Source organism: Stegodyphus dumicola, chromosome X1 (genome assembly GCF_044657685.1).
Source record: "Stegodyphus dumicola isolate Sdum_Otavi_A_Nest chromosome X1, ASM4465768v1".
Taxonomy (NCBI): Eukaryota; Metazoa; Arthropoda; class Arachnida; order Araneae; family Eresidae; genus Stegodyphus; species Stegodyphus dumicola.
Window position 1 is genome coordinate 191,907,491 of NC_140780.1, and position 19,259 is coordinate 191,926,749.

The window sequence follows — 19,259 nt, forward strand, 5'->3', positions numbered from 1 at the left end:
TATAAGCCAAATAAAATAAAAACATCTGCTCTGAAGATAAGGATAGTGCTGACAGATGAACTTTCAATTCATTGCGCGGCGCCGCGGCGTTAAAGATAAAGTTTAGATAAACAAAGGATAAGCCTTTATCCATTTTTTGCAGCAATTCCACTTTTTGTTTAATGGACTTCGAAACATACTTTCACTTTGTAGATCCTTTACATATTAGTAAATACATATCAGAAATTCTATTTGACATAATCAAAAGTTCAAGCTTACTTTTATAAAATTGCTCTAACAGTCTGCAAAAAATAATAAGCCGAATCCAATTCGAAGATTAAGGAACAACGCAATCTGCAACATTAACTGAATTAGATAATTTTAGCTTAGCTTATACCGTCTGTTATACATTAAACGCGCATTCGTAAACGTATTTTGTGCACACACACACGCATATTCGCAGCCGTAAAGGTCTTATGTGTATGCGTCAACCCGACGCATGCGCAGAAAGTTTGTAGCTTTGAGGTCCAGATTATAGATCATTCCGGATTATGGGTGTCCGAATTAATGACTTTTGACTGTACTAAACTATTTTCCATCCAGATACATGGAAGGAGAGAAGACAAGAATTTCTAAAGATGATATTGTATTTATGCGCCACATTTAGCGCCTGTAAACCCTACCTTAAATTTAGTCAAGATGTAGATTAAGACTGTAAAGGTTGACTCAGATTTAGACTTTGAATTTAAATATCTTATCCAGGCTTTTAAAGCCTTGCTATGCAATAGTTAAATTTTGGCAAGGAAAGAAGTAGGGTTTCCCTTATTTTGCATAACAAATTTATTTTAAGTTTGATACCTTTCCTGAACTCCTCAACCTACCTCCCCCCCCCACACACAGACATTTTCTCGCCAGGATGTAAATTTAAATTTAAGTGAAGTGAGTTTTAAACGGGTGAATCTCCGAGTTTATTCAGAGCATGTTTTTGATGGCCAGCGCACATTTTCTTGTTATATTGCTGTTATGCTAGTAAGCCTCTTGGCCATTCCAGATTATCGTCACGCCTATTAAGTCATGCTTAACAGGTCAAGTCAACCTGTTAGGCGTAACTTAACATGCTAATCCAGCACTATTTTATTTTAGATTTGACTCAAAAATTATATGTTACGTTTCAGTTTCACTACTGAAACGTACTGACGGTGCCTTTCTGTTAATTATATGACTTGAATAAAGGGTTATTTTCACCCTTCTTCTGTGCTGGTAATTTATTCATGCCTGTATTTAATTTAGTCTATGTGAAATAACAGAGACAGATCTTACAGTTTGACCTGCATTTCTTAAAACCAAACGGCATTTCAAGAAATTAAAATAATCCACATGCAATGGTCATAGCTGTTTTTGGCACGTGCTCTTGATTAGCAAGAATTTGATGATGCGTCCTAGCCAAATAGAGTGTTCAGAAAATATTTTTTCCAGAAAATATCTGTGTACTATCTTCATTATGCATGACAGAATACCTGTCAGGAATAGCCATAGCATTGAGGCAGCGATAATCATGGAAGGGCACCAATCACCATTAGCTTTATGGAGCATGGGAAGAGGGCTAGCCCAAGGGCTGCTGAACAGCCAAGTGACTCTTTCTGTCATAAGGAACCGAAACTCTTGTCTTGCCACTTGGAATAAATCCAACGACAAACAATGAGGTTTAGAGAACACAGGGGGACCTTTAGTCTCAATACAATGAAAATTTGTTAAATACTGAATATTGTCAGTTATATAAGAAGGATTAGTAAGTTCCAGGGCATAATTTATTTTGTTGCACCAAATTTCTTGATAGGAAAAACAACGTTCAAACAAAAATAGCCAAAACCTCATCCAAGCGGCAAAAATGTGAAACTGATTTAAGACTTTTTAAAGTTGTCTTATTCTCATTTTATTTGTTACTGATTTTTTCTTTAAACTTACCATCTGTTTTAGAAAGATATTATCTTCAGATTGAAATTAATGTTGGTTCTTTAAAAGCAATGGACACTGTTTAGAAAGATGTTCGGGATAATCAGCTATAATCTATCGAATTTAGAATCACCAAGAAGTACAGATATGTCTGAATCAAAAGAATTCCCAAACAATTTACAACAAGATGATAAATTAGTTTTAGAATTAATAAGGCAAGTATTAGCCACAGCAGCAAGTAATCCATATTTCTTATGGAAATCTACACATACAATTGGCTGATGTACATCTGCAATGGCAAATAACAAAGTAAAAATATGATGTAAATTTAAATTCAAACTAAGGTGTTTAGTGCCAAATGTGGGAATTTTAGTTACATTAGTGGCAAATAAAACCAAATTCTGGAAAGGCCTAAAAGATAGAGCATACTTTTTTGGCAATACCAACACGTCTCCACCAGTATCAATTATTTTTTTTTTTGGAAGACGGGTCAGCCAAGAGTATATGATTCACCTGGTGGTTCTTATTTTGGCCAGAAGGCAATCGCCCTATTTGTTTCCCTTTTGGCAAAAGGAACACAGCTCACTCTTTATAATGGTTAGTACATTTGCGTGACCTGCTGCAGTGGTAAGAATGCCAAAAATAACACTTAGGACTGTGAGAATTACATTCCAAGATAGAGGTTAACTCACTAACTTGCTTGGTCAGTTGTGCTACCTGGAATTCCAAATGAGTTGTAACAGATTCACTTACCGCAGAGGTCACAATAGCAATATTAACATAAGAATGAGATGTAAGCTCAGTAATCTTATCAGCAACCACAGACAATTTATCCAAATCAGCTTCACCAAGAGCAGCTAAAATAGATTGTGTAGTGTTAGGAAATATTGCAAGCCACAAAGGTCTTAACAAGGTTCACGTACAGTATCACCTGACAAAGCGAGCATATGAGTCAATAACTGAGAAGGGTGTTGATCGCCAAGTTCTAAACTTTGCAAAAGAGTGTGAATTTTTGACACTCTGCTCTCAGAATGCAGTGAAATCAATCTTTGTTTTAGGACATCATATTTTCCAGTGTAGTGCGAGTTTTAAAAAACGACATCACCAACAGAATTAAGTATATCAGACTCTACAGCAGCAACAACAAGGTAAAATTTTGTTAAATCCGATGTTATGTTGGAAAGGGAAAACTGTGATTCGAATCTGGCAAACCATAAAGCAGGGATTGTTCTCCATAAAGGCGGAAACATACGATACATATATAGCCGTTGCACTTTCAGCTGCAAAGTCATCAGCAGAATTTTCATTACGCGACATAACCAACCTCCTTAATACTTAGTTATCTAAGTATTACAAATATTAATACCAAAACATAACATAAAAGGATAGAAAACCTAGAAAAATCAACTTCCATGAACCAGTCCTACCTGAACTCTGAAACACATGATAACCTGGGAAAAAACTATCCAATATCAGTATTTACTTACTAAGCAATAACTACTTTCACTGAAATATTCCTGATTTGCATCTCCATAATAGAGTCGTTTGCACAGATACTGCACTTACAGAATCTCAATATTCAGCTCCTTCAAGCACTTCACTCTGAAAATGCCTAACTGCAGTGTTCTTTGATCACCAACGTGGTGATGGTTTAACACCACAATACTGCAAACTTGCCAGAAGGTTCATTAAAAGGAAGGCCGGAGACTTTAGTAAACTCTAAAATTAACTTTATTTAAAATTAAAAGGTAAAATACAAAATTAAATACATAACGATAAGCCAACATCAAATGTCGAGTTGGGAAATAAAAACTGCTTTCATATCAGCATCTTATTCAGTTATTTTGTAACTACTTTTTGTTATTCACTGAGTTTCCTTCCTATACACAACACTACCAGTATGATAACTGCCTACAATGATAGGGGATGACAGACATCCTTAATACATCTATTAGAGTAGTATTTTTAGTGCCCAGGTACCATTACAGATTTTGTGTCCTCTCCTGTTTCCTACAATGCTCTTCATAACATCTTTTTTTTTTTTTTTTTTTTCCCTGTGGATGCTGTGCCCAAGAATACTCTTCTTTCCTCTCCAGCTATGCAACTGAAATTGAATTGTGCAACTTCTACTACAGTTTTAGCACCATTATGCATATGTTCTACTTTGTGAATATGTATACAAGTATCTTATGTATCTTTATGCTCTTGCCACATAATTTATGTTTGTAACAGGAAAAAATATTTTTTTGTGTGTTTCATGTCTAGAAAGAACTATGAAAGTTACCTACCTCCACATGAATTAGAAAATGAACAAGTGAATTTGATAGAATCCCAGTTAAGTCATGAACTACTCCAAAGTGATGCAAATTATTTTTTTCTTTGTATGTGTATGCAGGTAGTGTTACAATTAGTAATTTTAAGTCTATATGTCAAACAAAATGTAATGATAAAAATAAAAATCACTAAATACAGAATAATAGGTTTAATCCTTGTATTCGGCACACACAGGATTTAACAGCATTATGATGATCAGTAAGGCGACAATTTTCAAAATCGTGCCAAGCCCGCATTGCATACTAGATTTCACAAAATAATCTCATTTTTTATAAGAGTTTTATACATAATCTTTTTCTCCTTTTGGATCTTCTTCAGTGTTTATGACATACTCTAAGATTAGTTCATTTCTACCTCATGGCATTTCATTTCAAAACATTTCACAAGAAATAACAAATCAAAAGATTGTAAAATTTATTTAGTAAATATTTCAGTAAAATGTTTTGCTACAGGTCTTGCAGTTTATTTCATAAATCCATACACAATGCCAGTCTTTTTGGAACACACATAATTTATCATTAGAAAACCTTTTAATACCATCTCCAAGGAAGAGAAATTCGGTTAGAGTAAATTGAAGGGTGACCCTTGTATTATCATGAAGTTGTTGTTTCATTTATCGCCAGGCTATTGTTTCATTTATGGTAACCCAAGCAGTTGAATGTTATGGAAATCCTATTATGACGCAATTGATTGCGCGACTGCCGTAAATTTTAAACGACTGGAAAAAGATTTGTAAGGGCTTGTGGTGTGTGTTGGTTAGGAAGTACATTGCTTGTTTTGTAGTTTAGATGGTAGAATGGCTGAATGTTGCAAGATTAATTTGAATTTCAATACAATTTGGAACAAAAGGGGAAAAGTGCATTAATTGATTGGTGTGTAAATGAAGATTTACTTAGTAGCCATTATAAGTGTCCTGTTTGAAGAAGAAAACACGTATGGTTGAACGTCAGAAAATACCGACACCATGGAGAATATTTTTTTATTTTTGTGACAAGGCCAATATACGGATTCTAGTTCAGATAATTTTAGGAAGTTTTTGGATGCTGTTAAGGAATTTTGTCTGTCACAGACTGAAGGACTCAGAAATTGCTAAATAAGGTAACAGGGTTCGTACACATTTCTGCACACGGAAATTAAGGACTTTTAAGGACCATTAATGAAAAAATTAAGGACCTATGAGCAAATGGGAACTGAATAAATTCAATTAAAAATAATATTCTATGCCTGATTTTCATTCTTGTAATACCATTCTAAAAATAAAGTAGATCTCTGAGTAGTATGCATTATTAATAAATATGAATTAATTAACATAATTATTAATAAGTTTGAGAATAAAATAAACTGTATGAAATTTATCAAGTAGCATTAACTATTTTACACTTATAATAGTTGGACATATTTGAAAGAAGATAATTGACATTTACGTTTTACTAATAGTTAGCTTTATGTCGATTTTTTTTTATGTCTCATTTTGTCACATACTTAGTCAGTCTAGAAGTTTAATAAATAGCAGGTAGATTTTATGTCAAAAGGCATAGGTTAACATGAGAAGCAAGATCATAATCAGCATAACTCGTAACAAAAGACTGAAGGTTGTCACCGCTGTTGCTTGTTTAACGAGAGACATGCTCATTAGAACAAACCTGAAAGGCCTGATGTAGACACAGTTGGGAAGTGTTGAAAGTTAGTCAGGCTGTTTGATGCAGTTAGTGTCATAGCTTTGTGTAGAGTTCCAAGAGGTTGTAACCCAGTTAATATACTTTAATGTTCCAATAAGAGATTAAAGTACCAGAGATGATAGGTTGTTTTGTATTATTTTTAAGCTTCACTAGATGCAAAGAATAAGTTTTACTTTAATTTTTACATTTTTGTGTTTTATCTTGTGACCACAATGAGTGTTAATGAAAGGCAATAACTCGCTCTAATATGTAGACATAATTTTTAAGGGTAAGCAGTTAGTTATAAATAATTAAATTAGGTAATTAGATAACCTTAGTCATAATGGATTTACATGGCCACTATTAAATTTTAGTTTTTAACAATATTTATTAAAAAGCTTATTAAAATCAAAAGCTAATAAATTTTCACAGTTTAAAATATGTATAATTTATGACACTGATTCTTAAACGATATTAGGATACACATTAAAAACTACAAAACATTTATGTTTTGTAACAACAACACTCAACAAGATATTTATCCTTCGTTTTAATTTGAAGCCTTCCCAAACATTTTGGCTAGTTTATATCGGTTTTCTTCTCTTTAAGCATCTTTTCTAACAATTAGAGATTTGTCTCAATATGCAAACCAATGCTCTCACTAGTTTCTGCGTGCTTATCTTCTAAGATGTCAACCTCTCCACAAGGTACCTATGAGGGTTTACTTGATCTGGTAAAAGTTAAATAGCCCCAAACCCTCGACTGAATCATAAACTGAAAGGCTGAAATCATAAACAACAGGTAAGTTACATAATAACAACTGCACATATCTTTGAAGAGTAATTTTCTTTATGTACTCAGTTTGTTTCTTCAACATGTTTCCTTTTCATTTTAGAATTTTTGAATCTAACTAAGGATTTCTGTTAATCTAAGAAACACTAAATGCATTTAGAACATATAGAAAAAGTAGCTAATTTTATTTCTTTAGTAATATGAACATTCAGAAGAAATATGAAGTATATATGGTAAAGCCCAGTTACAAATCTGATGTGGCAGAATTTTAGAACTTAGTGACACACCGAATAATATCTAGAAATAGCAAAACTTTTAGAATTTAGAGCAGGCATTGGAAGCAGAATTTAGAAAGGCACTAGGTAGCAGAATTTAGGATCCACAGAGACTGCATCAGGTGGGAAATGCCTAGTGCCAGCTATGTGTTGATGCATTAAGACATATTATAGATGAATCTTTTAAATTGTAAATTTTCAATTTCTTTATTAATAAAAAAATCCCTTTCTATAATGTGATAAGATTAGAAGCAGTTTTGATATTTTCCATACTTGTGTCTAGTGAGAAGTAAAGAAAATAAAGGGAAGATAAATATGTTAGGAAAAAGATTCTAGTATCAGAAGTAAAACATTCAAATATTATGTTTCCCAGACGTTCTCCAAAAGGTAAGAAATTCATCGCAAACTTTATGTAAAATACATCCATTACATGTTGATACCATGGAGACATTTTTCATTTTGTCGCATATTTCTCAAATCTTCTAGAATCGTGGGTCTATAAATCTTGCCTTCAAATCCTTCTAAACTTTCCAAGCGGCAATGTCTAAAATACTAGAGAAAAATTATCCCTACCAATTCTGTAACAGCAAAAAGGCAGAAATATTTTGGAAGAAAAAAAGGAGGGAAAAAGTGTAAAATTAATTTTATAGAGAAAATTGATGCACATTCTGAGAATTTTGAATATTCTGAGACGGGGAAAACGCTTACTATGAAAAAAATTAAAAAGAAGACATTTTTAATTAATTACATAGCTAATTTTGCTCTTGTTAAAAGCTGTTTCGTAAATTACGCTTTATAGCATTATGTCTTATTTTTCAGATTCATAATATTGTATAATAAGTTGCCAAAATGAAACTTTATAATATGAAGCAAAAAATAGAGATGTTTTATTTTAATGTTATTTTTTAAATATAATTTCAATATATTACCATTATTTTAATGAAATTTATCAAAAATCGTCTAAAAATTCTCAGATCTCGGAATTAAAAATTTTCTATAGAAACTGATCTTAAAATCGCCAAAATATTGACAAGTCGCCAAATTTAGAACCGTTTAATAAAAGAATTCGCATCCCCAAAAGCGAAAAGTTGTTTAAGATTTCTTTATTAGAAAAAATGAATTTCGAAATGCTTATGTTTCACTTCTTGCTTTAGAAACTCGAGTATCTCATCATTTATATTAGAAATAGAAACAAATTATAGCCCATTCAAAAGTGTCAGTGAATCGCCAAAAATATTCCTCCAAAATGCTAATTCACACTCAAAATGGCAGTCATAAAAACAAACAGAAATTTCAGATGATTAAAATTAAGGACCTTCTGCTGATTTTGGCCAAAATTAATGACTTTTAAGGACCAAAAATTGATTCCAAAATTTTAAGGACTTTTAAGGACTCTTTAAGGACCGTACGAACCCTGGGTAAGTGGATATTTGCTTTGGGTAGTGTTTAGACGCATAAGATGGATTTCATTTTTTATATTATTTTATTGTTTGAATTAAAATGAAGTTTATTGAGATTATGTATTTTTTCTTTGGCTCTACTGTAGAATTAGGTGCTCCTTTGACTTTTAAGTGAAAAAAGATCAATCTGTACATGGATAAAGGCAAGGGAGTGCGCAATGCAATTCTCTGATGTTCTTTTAAGTGAAAATTGGTTGATGTGTACATGAATATCAAGTTTGTGCAATTCTTTGACTTGTTATTTTGGTTTTGTGTAATCGCCGTTTCACAAAGCCAAAATAACAAGTCAAAGAATTGCACAAACTTGGTATCCATGTACCGCCAAAAATCGCCAATTTTCAACAAGGGTCACCCGTAAATATATTTTTATCCACAAATTCAATTAAAATTATTATAATAAATAAAGGATTTTTCTTTTTATTTTTTTATGGTTTTTACTACCATAAAAGACTAGAAATACTAATTACAATACTGTACAAAAAATGTATTTATTATAATAATTTATGGATTTAATTGAATTTCTGTTCCTTGGAGATGGTATTAAAAAGTTTACAAATGATAAATTAGGTTTATTACTTTGCAGCTTTAGCACAAGTTATGGGCTTATTAATCTACTCTTAATTACTTTATTTAGAATTTCCATTCTAATTTAGCAGCTTTAAGTGCTATTTTAGTACAGCCTACTATCAATACATTATCTTTAAGAAATATTTTTATGTTTTTCTTGCCAATTTAAGGCTAAAGCGTCTAAAATGATTTCAACATATTTTACGATAACACTTCTTACATTTCATCACATTTCCAAACATTTTATTTTAAAATTTTGGAACTACTCTGATATGCGCCCTCAAGTCGTGAAATTTCTCGCCAAATATTTTTGGCGAGAAACTTTACGCTGCCATATTACTATCTAAATTTTTTGTCTACATTTTGAACTTTTAGCCTAAAATGTTTCCAAAAACGCGGTTTGTTCAAAACGTAGTTTTCGCACATGCAAAAACTACGTTTTGAACACACAATTTAGCTAAAAATCCGAAACAAAAACAAAAAATTTAGATAGCAAAAACGTAAAGTTTCTAACCAAAAATATTTGACAAGAATCCATGTACACAGCGACATGTTTTAACTTAAAAAAAATCTACGAATTGCACAATGTAGGCAACGAACGAATCTACAAACTATGCAGACCTCGCTTTAATAAATTAACATAACAACAATAAATTTCAAAGAATACCACGTACACAGCATCCTGTTTAAACTTTAAAAAAATTCTACGAATTGCACAATTTAGGCAAGGAAGGAATCTACGATCTACGCACTCCTCGCTTTAATAAAATAACATAACAACAATAAATTTCAAATAATACCATGTACACAGCGTTCTGTTTCAACTTTAAAAACCTCTACGAATTGTACAGTCTAGACACTAAACAACAAAATAAACTAAAATAAATTTCAAACAATTTAAAAAAACAACAATAACGACAGAAATTCATACTAAAGAACCAATGAACATAACATTCTACAAAATAAGAACAAGGATAAAATAAAATGCACTTACCATGAATTAATGCGTTTTCGAATAGCAGAAATATAAATTTCATACCGCCACGTAATCACTATCGTATTTACATCACAGCCAGACACACTATCCAGAAAATTTATACTATGGTTCACAAATGAATAAAATCACAAATCCCTACTTCTATCATGCACTGCCCTTAAAAATAATCTCCCAGACCCTCTTTCCACACTTCTAAATACCCACTACCCCTCAAGAGGATAGCCACAATCATATTTCCTTTTGCCAAACTTCAATTCAACGGTTGATCTTTACATTATGGTAACTTGGCGATTTTTTGGCGAAAATTTGGCGACCAACTCTCCAACAGCAACCCTCTATTTTTTTTCCCCGCCACCATTTTGTCTTCACGAAGTAAAGACAATTTTCTTTTCTTTTTATCTCCTGAACACTTCTTCCAACAATCTACTAGCCGAATTACACTTATGCTAGAAATTTTATCAAACAAAACTGCTTAATCATGACAAATATTCACTGCAAAATTCGGAAAAAGTGCACAATACCATACACCTTACGCGTTTTTCAAAATAACACATACACATAAACCATGTACACGCCGACTTATTTTTACTTAAAAAAACATCCCAGAATTGCACAAAAATGGCATAGCGCACACTCTTCACTATATCCATGTACACTGCTTTTTTCTCATAAATTCGAAAAATTTCACGAAAATACATGACAATTTTCTCAATCTTTAAACCCGGTAAAAAGAACATATATGAAATTACCTGATCGCGAAAAAGTATTTACCCTTTACAAATATGAACATTTCCACATATAAAATAAATAAAATATCCAAAAACTTTTACCTCTAAATCATCTATTACATTATACACGTCACCAACGAATTCATACATGAAGCATTACAAATATTTAGTATCAAATATTTAAATTATTTCCATGCACGTTTATTTCAACTTAAACGTAAACCAAATTCCTACAAGCATAAAATTCACAAAATAACTATCATTTCATTAAAATATCACTGAACCATGTACACGTCGACTTATTTTTACTTAAAAAAACATCCCAGAATTGCACAAAAATGGCATTGCGCACACTCTTCACTATATCCATGTACACTGCTTTTTTCTCATAAATTCGAAAAATTTCACGAAAATACATGACAATTTTCTCAATCTTTAAACCCGGTAAAAAGAACATATATGAAATTACCTGATCGCGAAAAAGTATTTACCCTTTACAAATATGAACATTTCCACATATAAAATAAATAAAATATCCAAAAACTTTTACCTCTAAATCATCTATTACATTATACACGTCACCAACGAATTCATACATGAAGCATTACAAATATTTATTATCAAATATTTAAATTATTTCCATGCACATTTATTTCAACTTAAACATACACCAAATTCCTACAAGTATAAAATTCACAAAATAACTATCATTTCATTAAAATATAATTAAATTCAAAAACACCACTTAAAATATACATGAGCACATACATTCAATTAATAAAAATTACCTTACAATCCTAATTACTTTAAACTAAATCATTGCTAATAACAATTTTCCCAATAATACCAAATTCCTTTCCACCTTACATTTCCAACAATGCATAAAAATAATTAAAAATACTAACTTACCTAATCTCCTTCAGAATCTTCATTACGTGGCGGATACACTTTTCTTCATTCTCTTTCAGAATCTTTAAAATCATACTTATCTTTCAAAGCAAGATACCAGGTAAAATAAATATCATAATAAAACATGTTTATTTCTCTCTCACACAACCTTAAAAAACATTTCTTACTATCCTTTTCAATACCACTAAATACCCATTTCGAATTCACGTTACTTACGGCCATGGGATCCAAAAATTCACAAACACTATTTCACACAACACAGAATAAAGCCAAATACAAAATTTCCAGATTTTTTCCCGATTTCCTCCCTTTTCCGATTAAAGAACCGTAATTCGTCCATTAATATCACATGACATATCCCATGATCTCTCATTTCCCCCACACAAAATAATGCGTAATCGGAACTCAGTACTGCTCACATTATTACCAAAGTCTCAGGTAGTCACCTTTATCGCCTCCAAAATGTCGCCAAACTACCAGTTACCGTAATGTAAAGATCAACCCAAATATTCACTGCAAAATTAGGAAAAACTGCACAATACCATTCTCCTTATGCATTTTTCAAAATAACACATACACGTAAACCATGTACACGCCGACTTATTTTTACTTAAAAAAACATCCCAGAATTGCACAAAAATGGCATTGCGCACACTCTTCACTATATCCATGTACACTGCTTTTTTCTCATAAATTAAAAAAATTTCACGAAAATACATGACAATTTTCTCAATCTTTAAACCCGGTAAAAAGAACGGTTGATCTTTACAATATGGTAACTGGTAGTTTGGCGACATTTTGGAGGCGATAAAGGTTACTACCTGGGACTTTGGCAATAATGTGAGCAGTACTCAGTTCCGATTACGCATTATTTTGTGTGAGGGAAATGACAGATCATGGGATATGTCATGTGATATTAATGGACCAATTACGGTTCTTTAATCGGAAAAGGGGGGAAATCGGGAAAAAATCTGGAAATTTTGTATTTGGCTTTATTCTGTGTTGTGTGAAACAGTGTTCGTGAATTTTTGGATCCCATGGCCGTAACTAAAGAAAAGTTTATCGGACACGTAATCAAGATTCTGAAGAAGATAAGGTAAGTTAGTATTTTTAATTATTTGAGGATATTATTTTTATGCATTGTTCTAAATGTAAGGTGGAAGTAAAGGAATTTGGTATTATTGGGAAAATTGATGAATTCGTTGGTGACGTTTATAATATAATCGATGATTTAGAGGTGAAAGTTTTTGGATATTTTATTTATTTTATATGTGGAAATGTTCATATTTGGAAAGGGTAAATACTTTTTCGCGATGAGGTAATTTCATATATGTTCTTTTTACCGGGTTTAAAGATTGAGAAAATTGTCATGTATTTTCGTGAAATTTTTCTAATTTATGAGAAAAAAGCAGTGTACATGGATATAGTGAAGAGTGTGCGCAATGCCATTTTTGTGTAATTCTGGGATGTTTTTTTAAGTAAAAATAAGTCGACGTGTACATGGTTTGGTAATATTTTAATTAAATGATAGTTATTTTGTGAATTATATGTTTGTAGGAATTTGGTGTACGTTTAAGTTGAAGTAAACCTGCATGGAAATAATTTAAATATTTGACACTAAGTATTTGTAATGCTTGCGGTATGAATTCGTTGGTGACGTGTATAATATAATAGATGATTTAGAGGTAAAAGTTTTTGGATATTTGATTTATTTTATATGTGGAAATGTTCATATTTGGAAAGGGTATAAACTTTTTCGCGATCAGGTAATTTCATATATGTTCTTTTTACCGGGTTTAAAGATTCAGAAAATTATCATGTAGTTTCGTGAAATTTTTGCAATTTATGAGAAAAAAGGGTTGATCTTTACATTACGGTAACTTGGCGATTTTTTGGCGAAAATTTGGGGACCAACTCCCCTACAGCAACCCTCTATTTTTTTTTCCCCGCCGCCATTTTGTCTTCACGAAGTAAAGACATGTTTCTTTTCTTCTTATCTCCTGAACACTTCTTCCAACAATCTACTAGCCGAATTACACTTATGCTAGAAATTTTATCAAACAAAACTGCTTAATCATGACAAATATTCACTGCAAAATTCGGAAAAAGTGCACAATACCATACACCTTACGCGTTTTTCAAAATAACACATACACATAAACCATGTACAGGCCGACTTATTTTTACTTAAAAAAACATCCCAGAATTGCACAAAAATGGCATTGCGCACACTCTTCACTATATCCATGTACACTGCTTTTTTCCCATAAATTCGAAAAATTTCACGAAAATACATGACAATTTTCTCAATCTTTAAACCCGGTAAAAAGAACATATATGAAATTACCTGATCGCGAAAAAGTATTTACCCTTTACAAATATGAACATTTCCACATATAAAATAAATAAAATATCCAAAAACTTTTACCTCTAAATCATCTATTTCATTATACATGTCACCAACGAATTCATACATGAAGCATTACAAATATTTAGTATCAAATATTTAAATTATTTCCATGCACGTTTATTTCAACTTAAAAGTATACCAAATTCCTACAAGCATAAAATTCACAAAATAACTATCATTTCATTAAAATATCACTAAACCATGTACACGTCGACTTATTTTTACTTAAAAAAACATCCCAGAATTGCACAAAAATGGCATTGCGCACAGTCTTCACTATATCCATGTACACTGCTTTTTTCTCATAAATTAAAAAAATTTCACGGAAATACATGACAATTTTCTCAATCTTTAAACCCGGTAAAAAGAACATATATGAAATTACATGATCGCGAAAAAGTATTTACCCTTTACAAATATCAACATTTCCACATATAAAATAAATAGAATATCCAAAAACTTTTACCTCTAAATCATCTATTACATTATACACGTCACCAACGAATTCATACCTCAAGCATTACAAATACTTAATATCAAATATTTAAATTATTTCCATGCACGTTTATTTCAACTTAAACGTATACCAAATTCCTACAAACATAAAATTCACAAAATAACTATCATTTCATTCAAATATAATTAAATTCAAAAACACTACTTAAAATATAAATGAGCACATACATTAAATTAATAAAAATTACCTTACAATCCTAATTACTTTAAACTAAATCATTGCTAATAACAATTTTCCCAATAATACCAAATTCCTTTCCACCTTACATTTACAACAATGCATAAAAATAATATCCTAAAATAATTAAAAAAACTAACTTACCTAATCTTCTTCAGAATCTTGATTACGTGGCGGATACACTTTTCTTACTTCTGTTTCAGAATCTTTAAAATCATACTTATATTTCAAAGCAAGATACCAGGTAAAATAAATAACATAATAAAACATCTTTATTTCTCTCTCGCACAAGCTTAAAAAACATTTATTACTATCCTTTTCAATACCACTAAATACCCATTTCGAATTCACTTTAGTTACGGCCATGGGATCCAAAAATTCACAAACACTATTTCACACAACACAGAATAAAGCCAAATACAAAATTGCCAGATTTTTTCCAGATTAAAGAACAGTAATTCGTCCATTAATATCACATAACATATCCCATGATCTCTCATTTCCCTCACACAAAATAATGCGTAATCAGAATTGAATACTACTCACATTCTTAACAAAGTCTAACTAACCTAATCTTCTTTCGAATCTTCCTTACATGGTGGATACACTTTTATTATGGATTCAATAAAATTACTGAACGATTTTTTTTCCGAATTTGATAGAATTTGATAAAAAAAAAAAAAAAATTCTCTTTATCACATCTACAATTCACTTTAGACAGCGCCATACAATCCCAAAATTATTCAACCCTACTTCACACAACACACAATGAAGCTTAATACAAAATAATATACATCCACAGATACTTGTCCAAATTCCCCCCTTTTCTGATTAAAGAACCGTAATTCGTCCATTAATATCACATGACATATCCCATGATCTCTCATTTCCCCCACACAAAATAATGCGTAATCGGAGCTGAGTACTGCTCACATTATTACCAAAGTCCCAGGTAGTAACCTTTATCGCCTCCAAAATGTCGCCAAACTACCAGTTACCATATTGTAAAGATCAACCAATTCAACAACTACCATTTTATCTTTCCCTCCCATCTTCTCAGACACAGAGGCGAACCAACGAGCTCCAGCGAAAGATTTTTCAACGTCAACAGGGTTGCCATAGAACACGCAATCGCGCCAAAAACCAGCGCAGAACACATATCGCCACATTTGGTGAAATTAGGGCGTATATTAGAGTTGTACCAAAATTTTTGCAGACATGGAAGTTGATTTTAATTTTCTTCACGAGTTTGATTTTTAAATGTCTAGGTAACAATTTTTTGTTAAACTTTAATTTAAAAGATTATGTAAATTTTGATCTTCTTTTGATTTTGAATTTAACTTCTTAATATTAAAGAATGTATCACTTTTGTTTTTACTTTTGTGTTTGAAGTTGAGTATCCGGGAATGATTCTTCTAAAGTGAGGATCCCGTTAAGTTGCGTTCTTAATGAACTTAATTTAAAAGATTATCTAACTATATTTTGTTTATGAAAGCTCTTTTGGATAAAATGGACTAATTTCTTTCTATTGATTTAGACTGTACGTGACTTGTGATCTGGCTCCGCAGAATATTCATTGGGTCCTTACTTGGAAGAATAACGAAACGCTCTCGCTTTATTTAGTTGTTGTTAATTGATAGCAGATTGGTTTGTTCCCCTTGACAAGTCAATTAATCTGCAGTCACTGACAATAACTACTTTTTCAGTACTTAAAATGTTTACTTTTGATTTTGGGGTTTAATCCTAGTATCCGGTGCACACGGGATTTGGCTACTTTATGATGAGCAGTAAAAACGGGACATATATGATGAGTAGTTAACTGTTCATTCAAAGAAAATATATAGTTAAACATAGTATATACTATGTATACAGTATATATATGTGTGTGTATACATATACTATGTGTATATATTATATATATAGACGTTCTTTGGATCATTTTTGGTGTTGGCGATAATTTTCAAAGTCGCGCCAAGGCTGCACCGTATACTAGGATTTTACCGATTTTGGTATTTTTGCAATTCAGAATTTTTCTTTTTTATGGTTTTTACTGCAATAGAAATCTAGAAATACTGATTTAAAATACTGTATAAAAAATTTATTTATTATAATAATTTATGGATTTAATTAAATTTCTGGTCCTTGGAGATGGTATGAAAAAGTTCTCTATTGATAAATTATATGTTTATTATTTTGCAGCTTTAGCGCAAGTTATGGGCTTATTCATTTACTTTTAATTACTTTATTTAGAATTTTCATTCTTTTGAAAATTTACCTGCTACTTACTAGAAGCAATTGACACAGTAATGGGTATGAGTTCAGATCTCAGTAAAGGTGGAATTTTCCCGAATATCTTATCTATTAAGTCTTTTTCAGAAAATATACAAGAATTAGACCGTAAAAAGTATGGCAAAAAATGAAACGGACAAAAAGTTAATCATAATTAGCAGAGAGTTTTAAATTTCAATGGTTTGAAATATTATGCATCTTAAGAAAAATTAACGATGATATCACAAGCAGAATATTACCATCCTGGTTTTTATTTTCATAATGCGCACAACAGTAAAAATACCTGGGATTAAAATCTTGAAATAAACTCTGTAAATTCATACTTCAATCAAAGAGTAATAGCTTGCTGGCATTCAAATTACTTTCGCTCATTACAACTGCATCAATATCATTCTCAATTACAGCAGACACTTCGACAACATAAGAGAAACACATTAGAAAAATTTCTAGTTTTGCCTCCACTAAGTCTTTCTGTACGCGCACAAAATAGAAAGGCAGACAAAGTAGTAGTATGTTCGATTTGGGATAGGACGTCAGTCTAGGTACCCAGGTATATCGAGCACCGTTCCACAAGAACTTGGCGATAATCCAAGGGGCACCCTAAAATACAGACTAACCCCTATCACGCCATATTTACTTCCGTTTGCATAAAAAGTGTCACCTACATTTCTAAAGAAGCTAAACTGTAGCCATCAAAGCTGTTCTCCGAACATTACGCAAGCTGTCTTTTTTCCTCTTTCCCAACAGGAAAAAGTCGATTTAATTATCTGGCAACACTAATGTGAAGTTGTAGAGCAGTAGAAGTTTTGCTTTCAAATTTTGGAATGTTCAGAAATTTGGGAATTCTTCAAATGTTGTTGAGGTTTGGTCGGCGATGCAAAGATCATCGCGGTCGCAAAGTATTCAGTATGATTCAAGATAATAAAGAAAAGTTTTATTACATCGGTGCGAGCATTGGCACCGGAATTACACTGATGATTTTCAGTGACAAACTCCAAAAGTTTGGTACGAAACGCGACATTGGCTTGGTCCGAGCGAATCCACACTCAAAACCCGTGAGTTAACAATATATTTATATATATATTTAAAATATTTCATGTTCTCTGATACCATTCAGAAATATTCTGTAGATGCGTCATATATAATCAAAAATACAAAAATTTCTATGTAATTCTTTTTTAAACTATATTTGATTAGTATTAGTGGTTAGTTGTGCATAGGAAGTAATTCGTACTAGTTTGTCATAAAGTATCGTCATTCTTCGACACTTAATAGTCAATTAACCTTTACAAGCAGAGAATTATGAATTGAATAATTGATACAAAAAATGAATAAGTTTCAATGACATGTAATGATACGGAGCTAAAAAAATTAATACATGGAAAAATTATGTTTCCCTCATCGGCAAAGTTTTATTTCATTATATTTTATCTTCAGCTGAAGTCTAGTCCAAGTGACTGCAGAGCTTCTCAATCTCGTAATTTTGTTACGTTAAACATTTCTTAAAATTTATTTCAGTTTTTTGCTAATCTTTGGAATATAGTAACAGGTAGTTTGGCGACATTTTGGTAAGGCAATAAAGGTTACTAGCTAGGACTTTAGTAGTGGAGATGGATAAAGTCAAGAGTGTGCGCAATGCCATTTTTGTGCAATTCTGGGATGTTTTTTTAAGTGAAAATAGGTCGATGTGTACATGGATGATACCGTGTATGTGCAGTTCTTAAAAATGCGGCAAGCGGTGGGCGATTCTGCACTTTCTCCCAATTTCGCACCTAATCTTCGTCATGATTAAGCACCTTTGTTCCATAAAAGTTCTAGCATAAGCGTAATTCGGCTAGCAGATTGTTGGGAAAAAATATTGAGTAAAAAAAAAAAAATGCCTTTACTTCGTGAAAACAAAATGGCGTTCAAACAGAAACTAGCAGGTTGCTGTAGCAGGGTTGGTCGCCAAAAAATCGCCAAGTTACCATAATCCAAAGATCAATCCAGTTTTTTTCTGATTAGTCAGAAAATTAGTTTGGTTTTCTAATACTAGATGGGTGAAACTGTTTAATTGCTGCATTATAAAGTCATCGTTATCAGTCTCATTAACACTGAGTTTCTAGTAATTAATCATTTATTATGTTGATTCTCAGTTGTATGCAGATGGTGAAATTTGTTAATGTATTTATCATTTTCAGCAACAGTTAGCCAGAAGTATTAGTGAAATTATTG

The 19,259-nt window shown here is 31.8% G+C and overlaps 2 protein-coding genes across 7 annotated transcripts in view; one reads left to right on the forward strand and one right to left on the reverse strand.

Annotated features, from left to right (window-relative positions):
• Window positions 1–17,534, reverse strand: part of LOC118181939 (transmembrane protein 185A) — a 69,588-nt gene extending 52,054 nt beyond the window's left edge. Inside the window, exon 1 of one of the 3 annotated variants that reach the window (XM_035351180.2) lies at window positions 17,329–17,534. In XM_035351180.2, coding sequence (XP_035207071.2) covers window positions 17,329–17,366 — 38 coding nt within the window. In that variant the 5' untranslated portion in view covers window positions 17,367–17,534. The remainder of the gene's footprint in view (window positions 1–17,328) is intronic. The other 2 variants (XM_035351181.2, XM_035351182.2) reach the window with 2 other exon arrangements.
• Window positions 17,535–17,699: 165 nt separating this feature from the next.
• The window catches only part of MICU3 (Mitochondrial calcium uptake 3), a 103,888-nt gene continuing 102,328 nt past the window's right edge, over window positions 17,700–19,259 (forward strand). For 2 of the 4 annotated variants that reach the window (XM_035351176.2, XM_035351177.2), the window contains exon 1: window positions 17,703–18,100. In XM_035351176.2, coding sequence (XP_035207067.1) covers window positions 17,870–18,100 — 231 coding nt within the window. In that variant the 5' untranslated portion in view covers window positions 17,703–17,869. Of the gene's footprint in view, window positions 18,101–19,259 lie in introns of all 4 variants that reach the window. The other 2 variants (XM_035351174.2, XM_035351178.2) reach the window with 2 other exon arrangements.